The sequence below is a fragment of the Apodemus sylvaticus genome, chromosome X, assembly GCF_947179515.1.
Source record: "Apodemus sylvaticus chromosome X, mApoSyl1.1, whole genome shotgun sequence".
NCBI lineage: Eukaryota > Metazoa > Chordata > Mammalia > Rodentia > Muridae > Apodemus > Apodemus sylvaticus.
This window is the reverse complement of record NC_067495.1, coordinates 59,862,582-59,879,634: the sequence shown is the minus strand read 5'-3', so window position 1 is coordinate 59,879,634 and position 17,053 is coordinate 59,862,582. Positions and strand designations below refer to the sequence as shown.

Genomic DNA, 17,053 nt, shown 5'->3' with positions numbered 1-17,053 from the left:
AGCCACTGTGCATCTCCAGTCATGCTTTATTATTCTGCAGAGGGAACTGCTGTGGCCTGCCCTTTACCTCTCCTCTCTCGTTAGAACAGAAGTATGTTAGTCCAGGCCCTCCAGATCCTGCTCCCATACAGAGATTATAATGCACTCAAGAGGAAGTAGCTGTGTGTGTGCATGCAGATATGTGTGTATATGTATAGGTATATACATATGTATATATATACATATACACATATATATTTTGGCTGTACAGTATTTATAGGTATAGAGAAAACAGGATTAACATTACAATGATGGCTGCAACCCACCACAATCCAGTTTACTCAGCCAAAGACAAAGAAAGCACCACTTGGCCTCTGAATGGCTGCTAGTTTTCTATCTGAACAAACATAACTACTAGATGTGATAGATCAGGCTGGTATCAAGCCCAAGATGGCTAAGGTAAGCCCTTTCTTGTGTTTTTCTAGGGTGTCTACTCTAGGAATGGACTGTTCTTTTTTTTAAGGACACTTGGTTTTTTTTTTTTTTAAGATTTATTTATTATGTATATGAGTATGGTGTAGCTGTCTTCAAACACACCAGAAGTGGACATCTCATCTCATTTCAGATGGTTATGTGTCACCACATGTGGTTGCTGGGAATTGAACTCAGGACCTCTGGAAGAGCAGTCAGTGCTCCTAACCACTGAGCCACCTCTCCAGCCAAAAGGATTGTTCTTATACCACCACAGTGGGCAAAAGGCATGAGGTTACATTTGTATATCTTGCTGCCATTGTCAGCTTTGGCCTGGCCTGTGTCATGGTAATGAGCTAATTCACTTATATCTATGGCTATGAGTAGCCAAAGGCTGCCCACAATTCTAAGGAGTAACAGATAAAGTGTGTGTCAAAATAGGGGAGGATAGTTCATTGGTTTGGTATCTTGGGGCTTGAGAAAGAAAGGTTCTCTATCCTCATATCCCAAGCTGTCCCAGTTTGTCATGTTACCTACTAAGGACCCATAGGGCCACTGTCAATCTTCTTTATAAAGGTTAGCATCATGTTTACTTAAATAAAATGGATTGTGGTGGTTTTTGTGTCCCTGTGCTTACCCCATCTGGTATATTCAGGGTCAATGTTGGCCCCAAAGGCAGGATCAGACCTCATATTCAAACTCAAAAGAACCCTAGCACCAAACAAGATGGCCTGGCTTCTTGGTACGGCAAAGAGCCCAGACTGCACAAGGCTCTCCACCTTCTTCCCCTGCTGGGCCTCCCGATACAGCAGCATCTTGGTCAGGTGGACAACAATGACCTTCTTGCTACTAACAAGATTCTCTTTGCTTGTGAGATCAGAATGTAGTATGGGGGATGAAGGTGGGTGGAGGTAGGATACCTACGCCCTCTTCTTTTGTGTATATGCAGAGTAGCATTAGGATGCAAGAGGGTAGGCAACAGAGCTACCTAGGCCTGGCTGTGTCCCTAAAGGCTTCTCAGTTCGTATTCCCACTCATTTCTTTGGTGGCAGGCACCTGGGCCACGTCAGCCGAAGACTCACAGCTTTGTTTCCGGGCCAGCTGCCTGAAGTGTCGGGAAAGAGTCTCGGATCTTGGCCACTTCCATGGCACACAAGTGCCCAAAGACTTTGTTGTACCAGTCAGGAGAGCGGCCCCTGGGGAGGAAGAAGCAGGCAAATATGAGAAATTTGCTTTCCACCTGAGAGGGAAAGGAACTCGTTCCCATGCTGGGTATCATTGACATAGAGTAGGAGCAAGGGATGAGCTCAGGGCCAAGGGGGTGAGGCAGGCATCCCAGGCCTGGTACCTGAGGTCAGCGCGGCAAATGTGAGTGAGGCGGGAGCGGCCCAGGCCACAGGGTTCCATGAGGTACTGGGAAGTGAGCATGAGGGCGCGCACGCCAGACTCTGGCACGGGTTGCTCAGGATCCAGGGACTGAGAGACAAGGAGGCAGCCACCACGAGGCAGGTCTGAGCGCCACATCCTGGAACATGAAAGGGCAAGAGCCTATGTTCAGATCCCTGGCTGCTGACTCTTGCCCAACCTTTCTGGTCCCGGAAGCACAGCAGAATGGTAACAGGAATGCCTCACCTGAGCACCACAAAGTCACGGCAAGGATGAGGTGCCATGCTGTCAGTGACATAGTGATACAGCTCCACACCTGGCATCAGGGCTTCCAGCACCTGGGCCCGCAGGAGGTCCTCATCCCACAGGGCCCGCTCCCGGAGCACACGATGCAGCACCACAGCTGGAGGGGCAGCCACTTCTGTGGATGCCTTCCACATTCGAAGCGGGTGCCCATCTGGTGCCTACAAACCAAATGGGTAGGGATGGTAACACTATCAAAGTGGGAGCACTCCAAATTCATGCTAGTCCTCAGACTGCAGGGCCTAGAGCTTCCTTCCTGTGGCTACTGGGCTGCTTGGCTGACCAGACCCAGACCCAGACCCAGACCAACTGGCAGGTACCCATACTTCAATGTGGGCATAACGTGTGGCATTTCTGAATGGGGGGAAGACAAGGGGATGATTTCTCTTAATGGATTTGCCATCAATGTATTTTGCATGTACCAGGTTCTTTGTCAGTTCCTTACCTTAACCCCATGAGGAAGGTTTAGTCATGGACATTCTATATACAGGAAATGTCTGGCTTACAATGCCACTCAAGATGGACATCCCAGAGACCGTAAGGCTACTAACAGAGGGGCAGTCTTGGGAGCCACCTCCAGCCCCAGCCTGGACTGAAGGCACTGGATAGAGAAAGCTCTGTAATGTGGCATCTAAATGTGGTCTGGGAGAGGTTCTTATTTGGAGGCATACCAGTCCAGGTAACAGGATAACAGAAGCAGACACACAGAGGGGGTATTATAAGGGGCTTTGCCTGCCCAGGACTAAAGAAGACCCAAGCATTTCAGTGAACTACATCATGGTGGTTCTGAAGTAGGACTGTGGAGGAGAACTCAAGAAGGTGGCCTCTGAAAGATCCATTGGTCTCATACGGTCCCTGACTCCTTCAGATACTCGGTCAGATGACTGTTATGCCCGCAGGTACCAAGCAGGAGCCCAATAAGACTGCCAGAGCGACTCTATGGGACAGGCCTAGTGCTCTTCCACAGCCTACAACAAAATGAAGAGTGAGATGCTCACCTTCCTACAAGCCAGCTCTGTGTGCTGGGGCCCCGGCACATTGGTCCAGCCCTTGAAGCGGTCTGCAGCATCCCGAAGCAGCTCCTGCACACTCTCCTCCATGTAAAGGCTCAGACTCACCCCAGCAGCCTGTGCCTGCCTCAGCTCAGCCAGGGCTGGGCCAGGAGGGCTGAGCTCAGCTGCACTGTATGAACCACATAGTTGTACCACCATATCCTGGGGAACCTGGGTGGGGCACACACAGTGAGTGGGTGAGCAGGGTACCCCACAAATATCAGTGTTAAGAGTAAATGGAGATGCAAGGCTACTGGACCACAGGGAGGCAGATACGGAACTGAGGGAGAAGGTTCACAGATGAGTCTGATGAGTGTTGTGTCAAGCCGGACTCCTTGCCTGACTTGGAGTCTGATGGCTAATCTTGCTTGTCAACTTGACTAAAACTGGAATCAACTAAAGACCAAGCAGCTGGGCACACTTGTGGAGGATTTTCTTTATTGGATCCTTTGAGGTGGGAAGATCCACCCCGAGTCAGGGCCATTTGAGGTCAGGAGACCCACCCTAAGTCTGGGCCACACCTTCTGGTGGCAGCCCACATGAAAAGACGCATTAAAAAGATGCCTTTTGCTTTTCTCCTGCTTTCCCTCCCTCTTGCTGGCGAGTGTCTCTCTCCTGCTGCTGAGGCACTCCTTCCCTGGTCTGAGAACCTATTTGGGGATTCCAACATAGATCAAAGACCAGCCTCATGGACTGAACAACTACCAGATTCTTGGCCTTTCTATTGGGAGACAACCATTGTTGGACTAGTCAGACCACAGCCGTTAAAGCCATTGTAATAAAATCCCTACACACACACACACACACACACACACACACACTTGTTCTATCAGTTCTGTTCATCTAGGGCAGTGGTTCTCCACATTTCTTATGATATGACCCTTTAATACACTTCATCATGTTGTGGTGACCCCCAACCATAAAATTATTTTTACTGCTACTTCATAACTGTAATTTTGCTACTGCCAGGAACTGCAATGTTCAATATTTGGGGAGATAGAAATTTGCTAGAGGAGTGTCAACCCACAGGTTGAGAGCCAGTGCTCTAGAGACCCATGATACAGAGTCTACAGGTCGGGCCTGATAATTCCAAGAGTCAGGTACTACAGCCTTTCCTGACTTACCTGGAAGAGTTTCTTGCAGTCACTGATCATGTGTGATAGGCCTTGGGTGGCGGCCATGTTTTCACTCAAGTCTCTGGGGCCTGGCCGGCCAACTAAGCTGCGTTTGCTCTTGATCCTGAAAGGAGATAGGAGCAGAAGACAATGACACTAAGGCATAAGGCAAGATGGGTGACAGCTGCCGCTTAGATTTTGGGAAGCCAGCTTGCCCGTCTTGACCAGACAATCATCTGGTGTCTTTTAGGAGAGGCCTGTTCCGCAGTGGCTAAGGCTAAAACCCCTTTCAGGTGAGGGCAGGAACAGCGCTGGTACCTCCCAAAGGCCCCAAATCCAATGGAGCCAAATTCTCCTGGCCTGGCCCTGGCATGTGCTACCCGGTTCACCTGGGAGAGGGGCTGTCCTTCTTGGAGACATTGAGGTGGAAGATGGAAGGGGCCAGGCACACTGCCAGGTTGCCAGCTGTCATCTGGTTTTCCTCAGCAGAGGCGATGTCACTTAGGAAGTAGAGCAGGGTCTGGAGCACTTCTCGGTTCTCGTCAGGGAGCAGCAAGGTGGCAGCTTGTGCGGCTGCCAGCCACTGTTCTTTGGGGAGAACTGCAGGACAAGAAGGGTACAGGGCCTTCTTCATTTCCCCAGAAGCACCAGCAGCAAGCGTCCTGTTTTCCGGAATGCATAAGGCCTAACAGCCTCCAAAGATGTGCTCTGTGATGTCGCTGGTGGCTACAGCTAGCTAGCACTCTTTAATCTCAGGACAGCCTTTGGAAAGCCATTTTCTCAGGGCCTCAGCCTCCACTACCAAAAACTAGGTTCAAGGAGCTATAGAATGTGGCCCCTCTCCAAGTGCCTTTTCAAATCCAGAAAGTAAAAGTTCCCATGAGCCCATGCAGCCAGATGCCATGTTCATTTCCCACAAGCCCTCAGGATCAGGCAGGCTGAGTGTAGGGAAGGTTACTAAGGAGGGGTCCGGGTGACTTACGCTGATAGATTTGTAGGAAAGTGGTGGTGAGCTTGCTGGTAAAAATGGGCTCCGGCAGGTCTCTGAAGTACTGCTTCAGTAAATCAGCCACATCATAGGCCGACTGGCCCTCATAGCAGACGTTGTCAGGGGAGGTCTCATTCATTTGGCGTAGGCTCTGAATCCTGGACTTGACCCCAGACTTGCGGAAGATGCCCACCTAACCCATTGAGGGGAAAGAAGAAAAGGGAAACTGAACTCAGGGCTGGAGTGTCGGAAGAATAGGCTACCTTGGAGACTGGGAAGCCTGCCAGGCTTCCTGACGGGCTCAGCAAGTCTAGAGGGAAGGTGGTTTACACCCTGGTGCCAGAGAGAAAGATGGCTGACATGGAGACAAGGGTGAACAGGTGGCCTTAGGCTAAGGCAGTATCTGAAACTAGGAAAACTGCACAGCCGGGGACAGAAAGAAGCTCCCCCCAAAGTGGGAAGAAGGCTCCAGCTATAAAGAAAGGAAAGAACTTTGGCATCAACCTTGCTGAGCATTGCAAGGAAAAGGTTTCTGGTGAGTAGCAGAACCCAAGAGAAAGGGGAGAGCAGTCAGCCTTGGGCCTTCCTCACCTCCCAGCACCCCTTCTGTGCAGGTTCCCTGAGGAGGACTCACCTGGTCTAGGCACTGGCTTCGTAAGTAGCGCATAGCTTGTTGAATGCTCTGGGGCAAAGGCTGGCCTGTACGCTGCACATGAATGAGGGGTGGCACTCCAAATACATGGTGTCCCCGGTAGTCTGGGGTCTTGTTTCTTTTCATAAACTTAGGCACTGACCTGTGTGTGGGGTTAACAAGAAATCAGGAAAAGAGAACTCAGCTTGAAGGCCATCTCTTGTCCAGAAGTGAGAGGAATAGGGAACACATTATGTCCACAGAAAGCGCATTCAGTGAATGCCTGCTTTAGCCTCAGCTGGTAAAAGCCACAGGAACATAGGAAGCCCTCACCAGTAATTCATGTGGCCCACAGTAGGCCTTGAACTTAGAGGAAGAACCATTAGGAAGGAGAGGTACACCTACTAAGTTAGCGAGGCCTACAGAGAAGAGGTGGTAACTCAGCAGACTACTACAGGCCAGAGCGCTACTGTCCCACAGGAGGAATAAGGCAAAAGGCACTCCAGGCAGAAAGGACAGCATGAACGAAGGCACAGAGAGAAGGGCAACTAGTCCCACAGGCTGTCAGATGACACGGCTTGAGAACAGGTGACTAAAGGGCCAGAAGGATGGGGCTACCCCAGAACATGAGAGGACCATGACAGAAAAGAATCTGGATAACAGGAAGCCACAAGGCTGTTTATTTACTCAATACACAACAACCGACGTGTGTTTTAGGACAATCTCACTGGTGGCAACAGGGAGGGTGGGAAGGAGAAAGGACAGCTGGAGGACCTGGGGATTTCCAGAACATGTCTATCCTAACACAGCCCCTCCCCCCACCCCCAGCCTCCTGGAACAGTATCACTCCACTGCCCTGTGGGCACTGCCTGCCTGTCTGTCCTGCCTCTGGGATGTGCTCCCAGGGCATAGAATCTAGGAGACTCCATAGCTCCTGTCCTGCACAGCTCAAGGGACACTCACCACACCCAGGCCTGTTTGTGGGGCACAGTGTACTTCTCCATGAAGCCAGTGAGCCGCAGAAGTGAGCCTTTGTGAAGCAAGTTGATCTGGCCTGCAAACTGCCTGTTGATCTCCAGTGACTCTGAGTTGAGGCTAGGTCGGTGGGAATTCTGGAAGCTGTGCCAACGAAGTTTCCTGAAGGGAAAGGGGTAGAGAGTACATGGGTTTGATAGGCCTTAGAGAAGGCCATGGCATTCTGGTCCCTTTTTATCACCCTACCCCATCCCTGCCCAGAAAGGAAGTATAGGGAAGTGGGAACGCATTGAGTGCTACTATGGCGCTTTGGGGTGGCAAACGCTTGGTTTCAGTCTCTGGGTCATCCAAGGTTCAAGAAACTCCCATGGAGGCTGGCACCAAGTTCAGACCCATTTAGTCCCAAAATGCAGTGCCAGTCTCGACCCGTTCTAAGGCTACCATGGCAAGAAACTCTCATCTTCAAAGCTGAGAAGCAGAGGCCATCTCTAATACCCTTGCTGCTAAGATGAGGAAATCAAGTCCAGAAAAGGCACCACTTTCTCAAGGCCACACCAGGGTTAGAGCTTGTACTAAACACTTAGATCTCCAGATTCTTGAACTCGGTCTTCTTTTCTCTTGGGACTGGCTGCCTGGAAATGATCTCCTGGCCCCCAAGAACTTTCCCCTGGGCTTTATAACTAGGAAAGCAGATGAGAGAGAAGGCAGAGACAGAGATGGGACCCCACCTCCATCCATACTCCAAACTCCTACCTGCATGGTCTGGTGAGCGAGGCCCCGACCCCTGAGTCACGACGTTCACGGGGTACTGATGCTTGCCGTCCTGCCAGGGCTTCTGCAGCATCAGCCTCATTCACGGAGTTGCCACTACTGTCAAGCTCACTGGAGGAAACTGCTGTGTCAGAAATGGAATGCCCTTCCTCCACAGACAGGCTGGAGGCAGAAACAGGCTCTGCAGCTGAGTTTGCTTCTTGCTCAAGGTCCTGGGCCTGAGCTGGAGCTTCGGCTTCGGCCTCAGCCTCGGCCTGTACCAATGGTTCGACCTCAGCTGGGGCCTGATCCAGGACTATCAGTGGAACTTCCTCCTTGACTTGGGCTGGGAACCCTCTGTGGACTTGGGACTCTGCCTTAGCTAGATCTTCATCCTGGCCTTCCCCCTCAGCTGTGGCTATTTCCACTGATGAAGCAGCTTCCTCCTCTTCCTCCTCTTCCTCCTCCTTATCTCCAGGCCTCAGGTCTGGGTACATGGTCTGAGACCACAGCTCTACCCGCTGCTGTAGCCCCCACACATGCTCCAGGATGTCATCTAGATGGGCGTAGCTGCCTTCCCCCTCCTCACCTTCAGCTTCAGCCTGTATGGGCTCAGCTGGGTATAGCTCAGGCAAATTGTCGTAAGTGCTGGCATGGCTGCCTGTGGAACCACAGGAGCCCCGGCGCCCTTCATAGCCCCAGCACTTACTTGGCTGCCAATCTGCCAGGTGACGACCATCATCTGGACAAAGGCTTTCAATGGACAGAGAACGCGGGAATGTGCCTGGCTTATGGTCCCCAGGCACATGCACCAGACAGTCACGCCTGCGTATAGGCTGAGGATGCCGGAATGTGGCTACAGGCCAAGCCTCCCAGGCTTTCTGAGTCTCACCATCTCTGACCCTGGCTGAAGTGGTGACCCTGTTCTTGGCCCTGTGAAACCCAGCTGAGAGGAAGCCACGGCAAGTGCGGAAAGATGACGCTTTCGTGGCCTTTTCTGAGGTGGCGAGACGTTGCTCAGGTTCCGTTTGCCGGCTGTCGCCCTTTTCCTTCCTCCTCAGAGATTCGAGGTGCTTGAGGAAGCTTCGAGAATAATGCTTCTTTACTTTGTCTTGGGAACCTTCCTGGCCCTGGGTGGGACTAAGGAAGGGCTGGTTACTTGGGCTGGGGACACGACCTAACAAGGGTGGGTCTGCTGACTCTGGTGAATGGCTCACGGAGATGGCTGGCAGGGAGGCAGCGCTAATCTCTGTGAGGACGCTTTCACAGCTTGAGGTTCCCAGGAGGCTAGGGCTCGGCGGGGCCAGCAGGGCAGAAGAGCCTGTGAGAGAGCCACACTTGCTTTCCTGCTCAAAGGCCCAGTGGCTGCTGATGGTGCATTGCTCCTCCTCCTCTGAGTCGTCATCCTGGGGAGGCATCATAGGGAGGGGTCACAGAGGCCCAACAGACAAGTACCTGCTTGTGCCCTACTCTGCTGCCAAGTGCTCTGGGGCAGGGCGGGGTGAGGAGCTTGGCTTTCTGGTAGAGGACGTGGAGTGGGAAGGGAAAGCTGGCTCTCACCAGGAATCATAGATGGAACCTAGACATACGGTGACAGTCATCTCCTGTCCCCATTTCACAGATAGGGAATGGGACTCAAATCAGTAGACATTTGCCCAACATCATTTCTTGTCATGGTTACGCCAATGAAAAGGAGTATTAAATGTTCATTGGCTATGGCTTTAGATTAAAATTATGGTATCAAAGAGCTGGAGGCGATTTTTAGATTTTTCTAATTCATTTCCTCCTTGGCAAGGTAAGGAAACATCCAGACAGGAGTTGAAGCTTGCCAAAGGGCACTTTTGTTGTTAGTGACAGAAGTGTCCCTAGGCAGTGCTTTGTCAGTTTGGCTACCCCTACCTGACTGCAGGCCTCTGGTAGGGAAAACTCCAGAGGAAACCAACAAAACTTGTCCTGCAGCAACAATGAGGCCCTAGAGCTTTCTTTTGAGGCTATATATAAAGAGGCCTTATGAGCAGGCCATAGACAACTATCAATCCAGTCTCCTGACTCATTTTAGTGATGGGAAAAATGAGGCTAGGGGCCCAGGGAGTAAGATCTTACAGAGGTAAGGCTATGGTGATTCTGACTTCTAATACCATGGAGTCAATGACCTTTCTGCCGCATTGTCTTGTCCCTTCTGTTCAAGGAATTTTAGCTATGACAAACCAAGTAGTGAAGATAAATGGTTTTCTCCGAGGAAGGCCATCACTAGATGAAGTTATTGACATAAACACAAGGGAGAGGTGGTTTGCGTAGGGAGTAGAGTCGGGCACGAGCCAGCAAACTTGCTCTCACGTGCTCCTATAGGTGATGCTCACCGAAAGCCTAAGTAATCTCATAGGACCTGCAGTACAGAGATGCCTGCACCTCCTCCCCCGTGCTAGAGTTTGTTCACAAGTGCATGTCCCAGCGCTGTGCCGGGTACCGTGACCTCACCCCTTGCCAGGATTCACCTGCTTGCATTGAAAATGAACCTCAAGCTTCATCGAAGCACAATTGTTCAGGGTCATCAGCCTCCTGCAACACAAAGGATGTGTTCACCCAAGGTCCCCAAGTCCCCAGAGCATGAGATAGCCTACCAAGACACTGACAAGATGCCATCCGCCATTTCCCATGGTCAAGTGGTCAAAACTCTTCCAAGATTAATGATGTCTTAAGTATGATGCTGGGAAGATTAGAGCCTCTGTCTTCTGGGTACTGAGAGATATAGAAATCAAGAAAAGAGCATGCAGAAGGGACAGCAGACACACCGAGGCTAGGACCAGGAGCTTTCGGGAAAAGGTGGGGTACAGTCTAAGAAGGCTTCCTGGGAAGCAGAGGATAAAAGAAGCAGGAATAACTTTTTCAGACTTCTGTGGTAAAGAAGGAAGGCCACAGTCAGTCAGCAAAGAAACTAGCAGGAGAGGGTGTGCTCAAAGCTAAGGGAGGTCAAAAGAAGGGTGACAAATGTGTCATGCTGAAATGGTTTTGTATTCTTGCATAGAGGCAGTGGCAGATCTTAAACAGGTGAGAGTGCCTACCTGGGGTTTTAAAATGGTGACTCTGGTGGCAGTAGAGAGGATGGCTTTGTTGGGAAGCAGGAGCAGAAAACAGAGGCTAGCCACCGAGGCCATTTTAATAGACTCAAGGAGAAATCATGGTTAAGCCTTAGGAAACAGCAGAGCTGGTTTAAGTAGGAAGAGTTCGAATGCAAGGCATGCTTTAAGGAATCTGAATCAAGACCAGATCTGGATCTTCTAGCTGCAGTGAGAGGGATAGAGGATGGGGGTGGGGTCATAGACACAGTGACTCTAATGAGCAATGTGATGGCAGAAAGGGAGTCTCCTTCATTAATTATGCTCCCCTCTAGTAGAAGGTACAAGGGGGATTGCCTTTTCTACAAAGAAGCACAAAATTGGGCTCAAGGCTTCCTAGGTCTGGCCCTCAGCCCCCTACCTGCACAGGGCCCCCAGAGAGTCCTGGTCCAGAAAACTGTATTCCTTCTTCACAGAGCCAATATCCAGGGGGAAAACACCTTCTGTGTGATGGAAAGAAGCAACGGTGAGTCTGGCGGGGGATCAGAAGTGGCCCCAGCCACACTTGACCTGCAGGGGTTGGGGAAAGGAAGAAAGGAAGCAAGAAGGCAAGGGCCACAGTAGACAGAAAGCCCAGGAATACAATGGAGGTGTTAAGGTTTGGTTCTTAAAGTCTCTCTAAGCCTTAGACCCTAGACCCACAGGGGTCCTATGTCAGATATCCTGCATATTAGATACTTACATTACAATTCACAACAGTAGCAAATTACAGTTATGAAGTAGCAACAAAATAATTTTCTGGTTGGGGTTACCACACCGGGAGGAACTGTATTAAAGGGTTACAGCATTAGGAAGGTGGAAGCGTTTAGAACTTGAGAACCATGCTGGAGAGTGTAAGGCATGGGATGAAAGCTTATGTCCCATTTGCAGGTGCGTAGAAGGCAGTGGAGCCCAATGGAAGACGCTGAGTCATTGAATGGGTATCAGAATGTCATCCCTGTCCACACTATCCCTCCTGACCCTTCCTCTTTAGCCTACCCCGAGGCATGGACCTTTCCTCCAGTCCACTTTCCACCGAAAGCAACATGACGAAGAAACCATGGCTGCAAACCCCAAGGCCAAGTAAATTGTCCCTCCTTTTCAGCTGTTTATCTCAGGTATTGTGTCACGGGGGAAGAAAGTTAATGAGGCAGAGAAAACCCAAGGAGGTCAGAGTTGGTAGTTCAGGGAGAATCTCAAGAATGTCCTGGAGGCCTGAGCTGAAATGAAGAGACAAGCAAAACAGGCCCAAGGCCAGACAACAGGCCGCAGACTCTCCATGGCTGCCAAGAGCCAACTTGAGTTCTCTTTCATTTGAACTCTGGGCTTTCAGATAGGGGACCTCCCGCCAGTCCAAGACCAATGATGGGATGTAGGGAGGGAACAAGGACAGAGAGGACAGTGTGTAGCCATGCAATGTCTTTCCAGAGCAGTGGGAGCCATCTTCTCAGGACTCAGGGAAAGGAGGGGGGAAAACCAAGACATCAGGAGAAAAGGGAGAAAGAGAAACCCCATCAGTCACTGAGCACGGCACAAGGTAAACAACACAAAATCGGGGTCCCTGCTTTCAGTGAGCTTATGCTCTCATAGGAAACAGGCAATAAACAGTACGCAAAACCTAGATGAAGATAAAGGCCCTGGAAAACCTGAGCCAGGGGACAGGGCAAAGAGAGGCTGGTTGACGGGTGACTTCTTGATGACATAGAGGTAGCCCAGGCCTTTCTAGGGGTGATTTCTGAGAGAGAGACAGAGACAGAGACAAAGAGACAGAGAGACAGAGAGAGACACAGTGAGACAGAGACACAGAGAGAGACAGAGACACAGAGAGACAAAGACACAGAGAGACACAGATAGAAAGACAGAGAGAGAAGAGACAGATAGAGACAGAGAGACAGAGAGGGACAGCGAGACAGAGAAACAGAGACAGAGAGACACAGAGAGAGACAGAGAGACAGAGTGACAGAGACAGAGAGAGACAAAGACAGAGAGAGACAGAGACAGAAACAGAGACAGAAAGAGACAGAAAGACAGAGAGAGACAGAGACAGATAGAGACAGAGAGACAGAGAAGGACAGGGAGACAAAAGGACATAGAGACAGAGAGACACAGAGAGAGACACACACAGAGAAAAAGAGAAACAGAGACAGAGACAGACTACAAGCACTTGAAGGCTGAAAAAAAGGTGGCTAAGCAGAGAAATTGGAAAGAGATTATTTGTCAAGAAGAAACAAAATTACCAAGGTTGTGATGATGGGTAAGAGCAAGTAGGAAGGAGGCCAGGGTGCAGGGAGCAAAGGAGACTAGTACTCAGCAGAGTGTAGTATTGGCACTCAGTCCACTTATCAAAGCACCTGACTTGCACGGTCAGTCACTGCCAAGGGCAGGTCTGGGGAAGTGAAATAGAAGCATGGAGGTCAAGAAGGACCCTGGTGCCCTTGTCTGAGTGAGCAGTGGAGCACAGCAGACCTGGCAGTGGAGGATGAAGGAAAGAAAGGCTTGCAGGATGTCTAGCCATAGGGACGAAGGGAATTTGGAATAACTCCATCCTAGAGACAATAGGGTGGATGGCTATGCCTTTAGGAGATTTTTAGGCTTGGTAGAATCTCAGAGGCACCTGATAGATCTCAGAATAAAGATGCCGAGCTGGTGGCTCATTAGAGGAAATCAGAAGCTTTGAAATGAGGTCTGGACAGACCCCCTTCAGGAACCGTCACCGGAGAGATCAATGCGGATCTCATAGCAAAGAAATTCGGGAAATCAAAAGGCTGAGCCCTGGGGTACCCTAATATTTGGATGCCAGTTAGAGGAAGCAGAGTCAGTAAACAGACAGACGGCAGCAGGCAGAGATGAAGAGGTTATTTCTGAAGACGAAAGGGAGTGGCTACCAGGACAGAATACTACTAGGTGAGGTCTGAATCCAGAAAAATAAAGACAAGAGAAGGAAAACAGATGTGAGGCCATTGCCATGGGCCAAGTGGGATCTAAGACTGAGCCACCAGGATGCACGGTTCCTCCTTCACCTTGTCGTCAGGAAGGACACAAAGCAGCACAATGACTAGGATGGGACACATGGCGGGGGAGGAGGTGTCCTTTAACAAGTGGCTGGCTGGCACCAGAGGTAGAAGCTGCCGAGCGCACTCTCACGGAGAGTTCTGAGCACCTGGAGTTAATTCCCTGCACAAAACCTATCAGGATGCACAGGAGCTTTCGAGTGGCTGCAGTCGGTATGCATTTTACCCATTTTGCAGATGAAAAGCTGCAGGAGAAAGCAGGTTTTGGAACAGGGAAGAGAGAGCAAGTGAGTGGCTTTACCTTCAAAAAGCTGAGCATACTGAGGGAATCCTGTGGCCCGGAGCCATTCACAGGCTTTTTTGGCCTCCGCGTCTAAAAGAGAACAGAGGAAAAGAAACAGGCAGAGAAATGGGATTAGCAAATTGTTGGCTTACCTCACACCCAGTAGGCAAGCATGTCTAGTTCTGGTGATTCCGGAATCGCAAGGAAGGCACAAGGAGGGCACCCTTTGCTCCCTGAGCTGTTTCCTGTATCAACCACAGCGTTCCTGAATCTCATTCCCTGCTTGTCCTCAATCCCTCCCTCTCTCCCAACCCATGACCTAGACCAAAACACAATACCATCAGTGGCTTCTAGGATTGTCAATCTTCCAGGCCCTAGGCAGAGCATCCTAGTTCAGTTTGGAGATGCAAAATGTCCAACAATTCCTTTCTCATAAGCATCCTTACCATCATCCAAACCGCTGAAAGGGTAAATCTCATCTAACACATCATCACCTATAAAAGAAGGCTCTTCTCCTCAGGCTAACAGCCATGTAACAAACCCGGAAAGGAAATGACTCAAAACAGACACAAGACATGCCTATAATCCCAGCACTTAGGTGGTGTGGAGGTTGGACAATTATGAGTTCAAGGCCAGCCCAGGCTTGAGAAACTGAGAGGAGGGAAGGGAAGGGGAAAGAATGGGAGAGGGCATTTACCTAGTCTCACAACTGGCAAAGCGGTAGTGCTGGGACTGGAGTAAGTCTGACTCTTCTCTGGGCTTCCAGCCCTTGGGACAGCAGCTTCTCCAGTTCTTTTCCTCCCTACCTACTCATTCATGTCCAGTCCACCTTCCCCAGGTGGCGTCCCAGGACAGTTCTACCTCTCCTTATGGGCTCAGCCTATTTGTGGAACACACCAGTGCTGAACTTTAGGCTGTCCCAGTGCTGGCCTGTGGGGGTCCTGGAGGGTAATAGCTGGGCTGGTATCTCTTCTGTCATGGGAGGACCCGGAACAGAGCTGGACACCATGTACAACCAGACAGAAGCTACAGAAGAGGCCCTACTGGCCATCAGAGACACAAAACATTAGCAACAGACTTCTGGAACTCTCTAGAGCAGGCGTAGCCAAAGTGCTGCCCAGGAGAATCCTGCAACCATAGACTGTGGTGTTGTGGGCTTGGCAGGGGAAAGCTGCTGGTCCCCAAAGAGCTGCTCTGACCGTGGAGTCTGGCCCTCAACATTTCCTCTCTGTGTGGTGGCCCTGCTGACCAAAGAACTCTAGGGAGACTGCTGGGTTTCTTCCAAGACAGACAGAGCTCTATAATCTTAGCGCTCAGTTACAAGGAAATCTAGGAGGAGACCCTGGCAGCCAAGACTGATGAGAAAAAGGACTCTTAAAACACTCTTTTCAGAAATGCACACAAGAGAGAAGAGCAGGAGAAGGGGCCTCTGTGAGGTCAGAGTCCTACTAGCAGTACCTCAGGTTGTCTGGCAGGGGGCAATGCAGGTCTAATGAAAGACTCACCTCCCTAGGCCAGTAGTTCAGTGCTCATGGAAGGGAAAAGGGGAACTACACAGCAAGTGACGGAGTAGCTGAAGCATAGGGTTTGGCCACTAGAACAACTAAGCTGCCTTCCACAGCCACTCCCGTGTCCTCTGTTTCCATTGTAGTCCCAACAGAAGGCATTTCTAATATCTGAGCACCCAGCATGGCTACCCGCCTTGCTGTCCTGTTACTAGGATGAAAAAAAAAAATCTAAAGAATAGAGCAGGTCAGACTTTCCAGAGAGGTGTGAAAAGGAGACAGGGACCTCTAAAAGGTAACAAGACCAGTATGCTAATCATCTGCATGCCAGGGACACTTCGTGGACTTTTATGAATTTGTTCATTTGTGTGTGTGCACATGCATGCACACATGTGATCTCACCATCTCTCCAGCCCTATATCAATATTTTTAAAGCTATAATGCATGAGGGCACACGCCCCCAAAACAAATATTTTTTTAAAGTAACTGTCTAGTGTCACCCAGAATTAAGTATCTTAACTGAAACTCCAACCCTGAGCATTTAATTCCATGTTCAGTGTTCTTTTCCATAACATTAGCCTTCAGATTCCAGACAAGCAAGGAACCAATTCTAAGTTCTGAAAAATCACAAGCCTGTGTTCAAATCCTGATGTTTCCAGTCACTGACTCTTTGACAGTAAGCAAGATATATAATCTCTCTATTGCCTTCACTAAAAGGAGCATTAAACGAAACAGTAGAGAAGGGAAAAACTATTGGCACCTTATGCCAAGCCCTCACTAGCTGTGCTCCCTCCCAGATCTGGTTTTGAAAGTCCCGAATAAAAGGGAATAACTGGAGAGTGGCCTGGCTGACATGTGCTTCTGTGTCTGAGCAATGAGTCCCATCAGTCTCAGAATTGGAGCCAAATGGCCCAGGGAAGAGAGGTTAAGAAGCAGAGACTTTGGAGGGGCTGCAAGACAAAGGAAAAGAGCAAAGGAGTTTGGGGTAGGTCCCAGGACTGAATTCCTCAGCAGCCCTCCATAGCAGGAATCCAGAGAATGTAATGGGTTATTACCGAGCAGGATGTCAGGGACACTGACTTCTGACAATCCAGCATTTCAGGAAGACCTGGAGGCCCCGAGGCTTCTTCTCAGATGGAGCAGTCAGGGACATATGTCTTGGTGATTAAGGGGTGAGCTAAAGTACTTTGTTCCATCCATCCAACATGCCCCAGCCTGTCAGGCTAGCCCAGAAGTGACCCCACCCCCACCTACTTTAAAGTCAACTCACCTGAGGCTGGAACTAGCACAGCCCAGACTGGGAACTGGCTTATGTGCCCAGCAGGAAGAGTGACACTGGGCAGGCTGAGGCGAGTGGGGCAGGAATGTCTGTAGCCCCTGGCCGTAACCTCTGTGTCCAGATGTGCAGATTCCAGAGCACGGCTGCCAGTAGTTTCAAGTGTTGTATTATGCAGCTAGTGCTCTGGCCAAAGCCAGGACAGGTCAGTAACAGCATTTAGCTGGTACAAA

General features: G+C 50.2%; 1 protein-coding gene across 2 annotated transcripts in view; it reads right to left on the bottom strand.

The window, feature by feature from the left end:
- Window positions 1–507: 507 nt before the first annotated feature.
- The window catches only part of Stard8 (StAR related lipid transfer domain containing 8), a 69,948-nt gene continuing 53,402 nt past the window's right edge, over window positions 508–17,053 (bottom strand). For both annotated transcript variants that reach the window (XM_052171172.1, XM_052171173.1), the window contains 13 exons: window positions 14,058–14,129; window positions 11,128–11,209; window positions 10,146–10,209; window positions 7,654–9,056; window positions 6,889–7,062; window positions 5,929–6,088; window positions 5,289–5,487; window positions 4,696–4,906; window positions 4,316–4,430; window positions 3,138–3,362; window positions 2,083–2,300; window positions 1,799–1,975; window positions 508–1,646 (listed from right to left, as the gene is read on the bottom strand). In XM_052171172.1, the coding sequence (XP_052027132.1) occupies window positions 1,529–1,646; window positions 1,799–1,975; window positions 2,083–2,300; window positions 3,138–3,362; window positions 4,316–4,430; window positions 4,696–4,906; window positions 5,289–5,487; window positions 5,929–6,088; window positions 6,889–7,062; window positions 7,654–9,056; window positions 10,146–10,209; window positions 11,128–11,209; window positions 14,058–14,129 (3,218 nt within the window). In that variant the 3' untranslated portion in view covers window positions 508–1,528. The remainder of the gene's footprint in view (window positions 1,647–1,798; window positions 1,976–2,082; window positions 2,301–3,137; window positions 3,363–4,315; window positions 4,431–4,695; window positions 4,907–5,288; window positions 5,488–5,928; window positions 6,089–6,888; window positions 7,063–7,653; window positions 9,057–10,145; window positions 10,210–11,127; window positions 11,210–14,057; window positions 14,130–17,053) is intronic.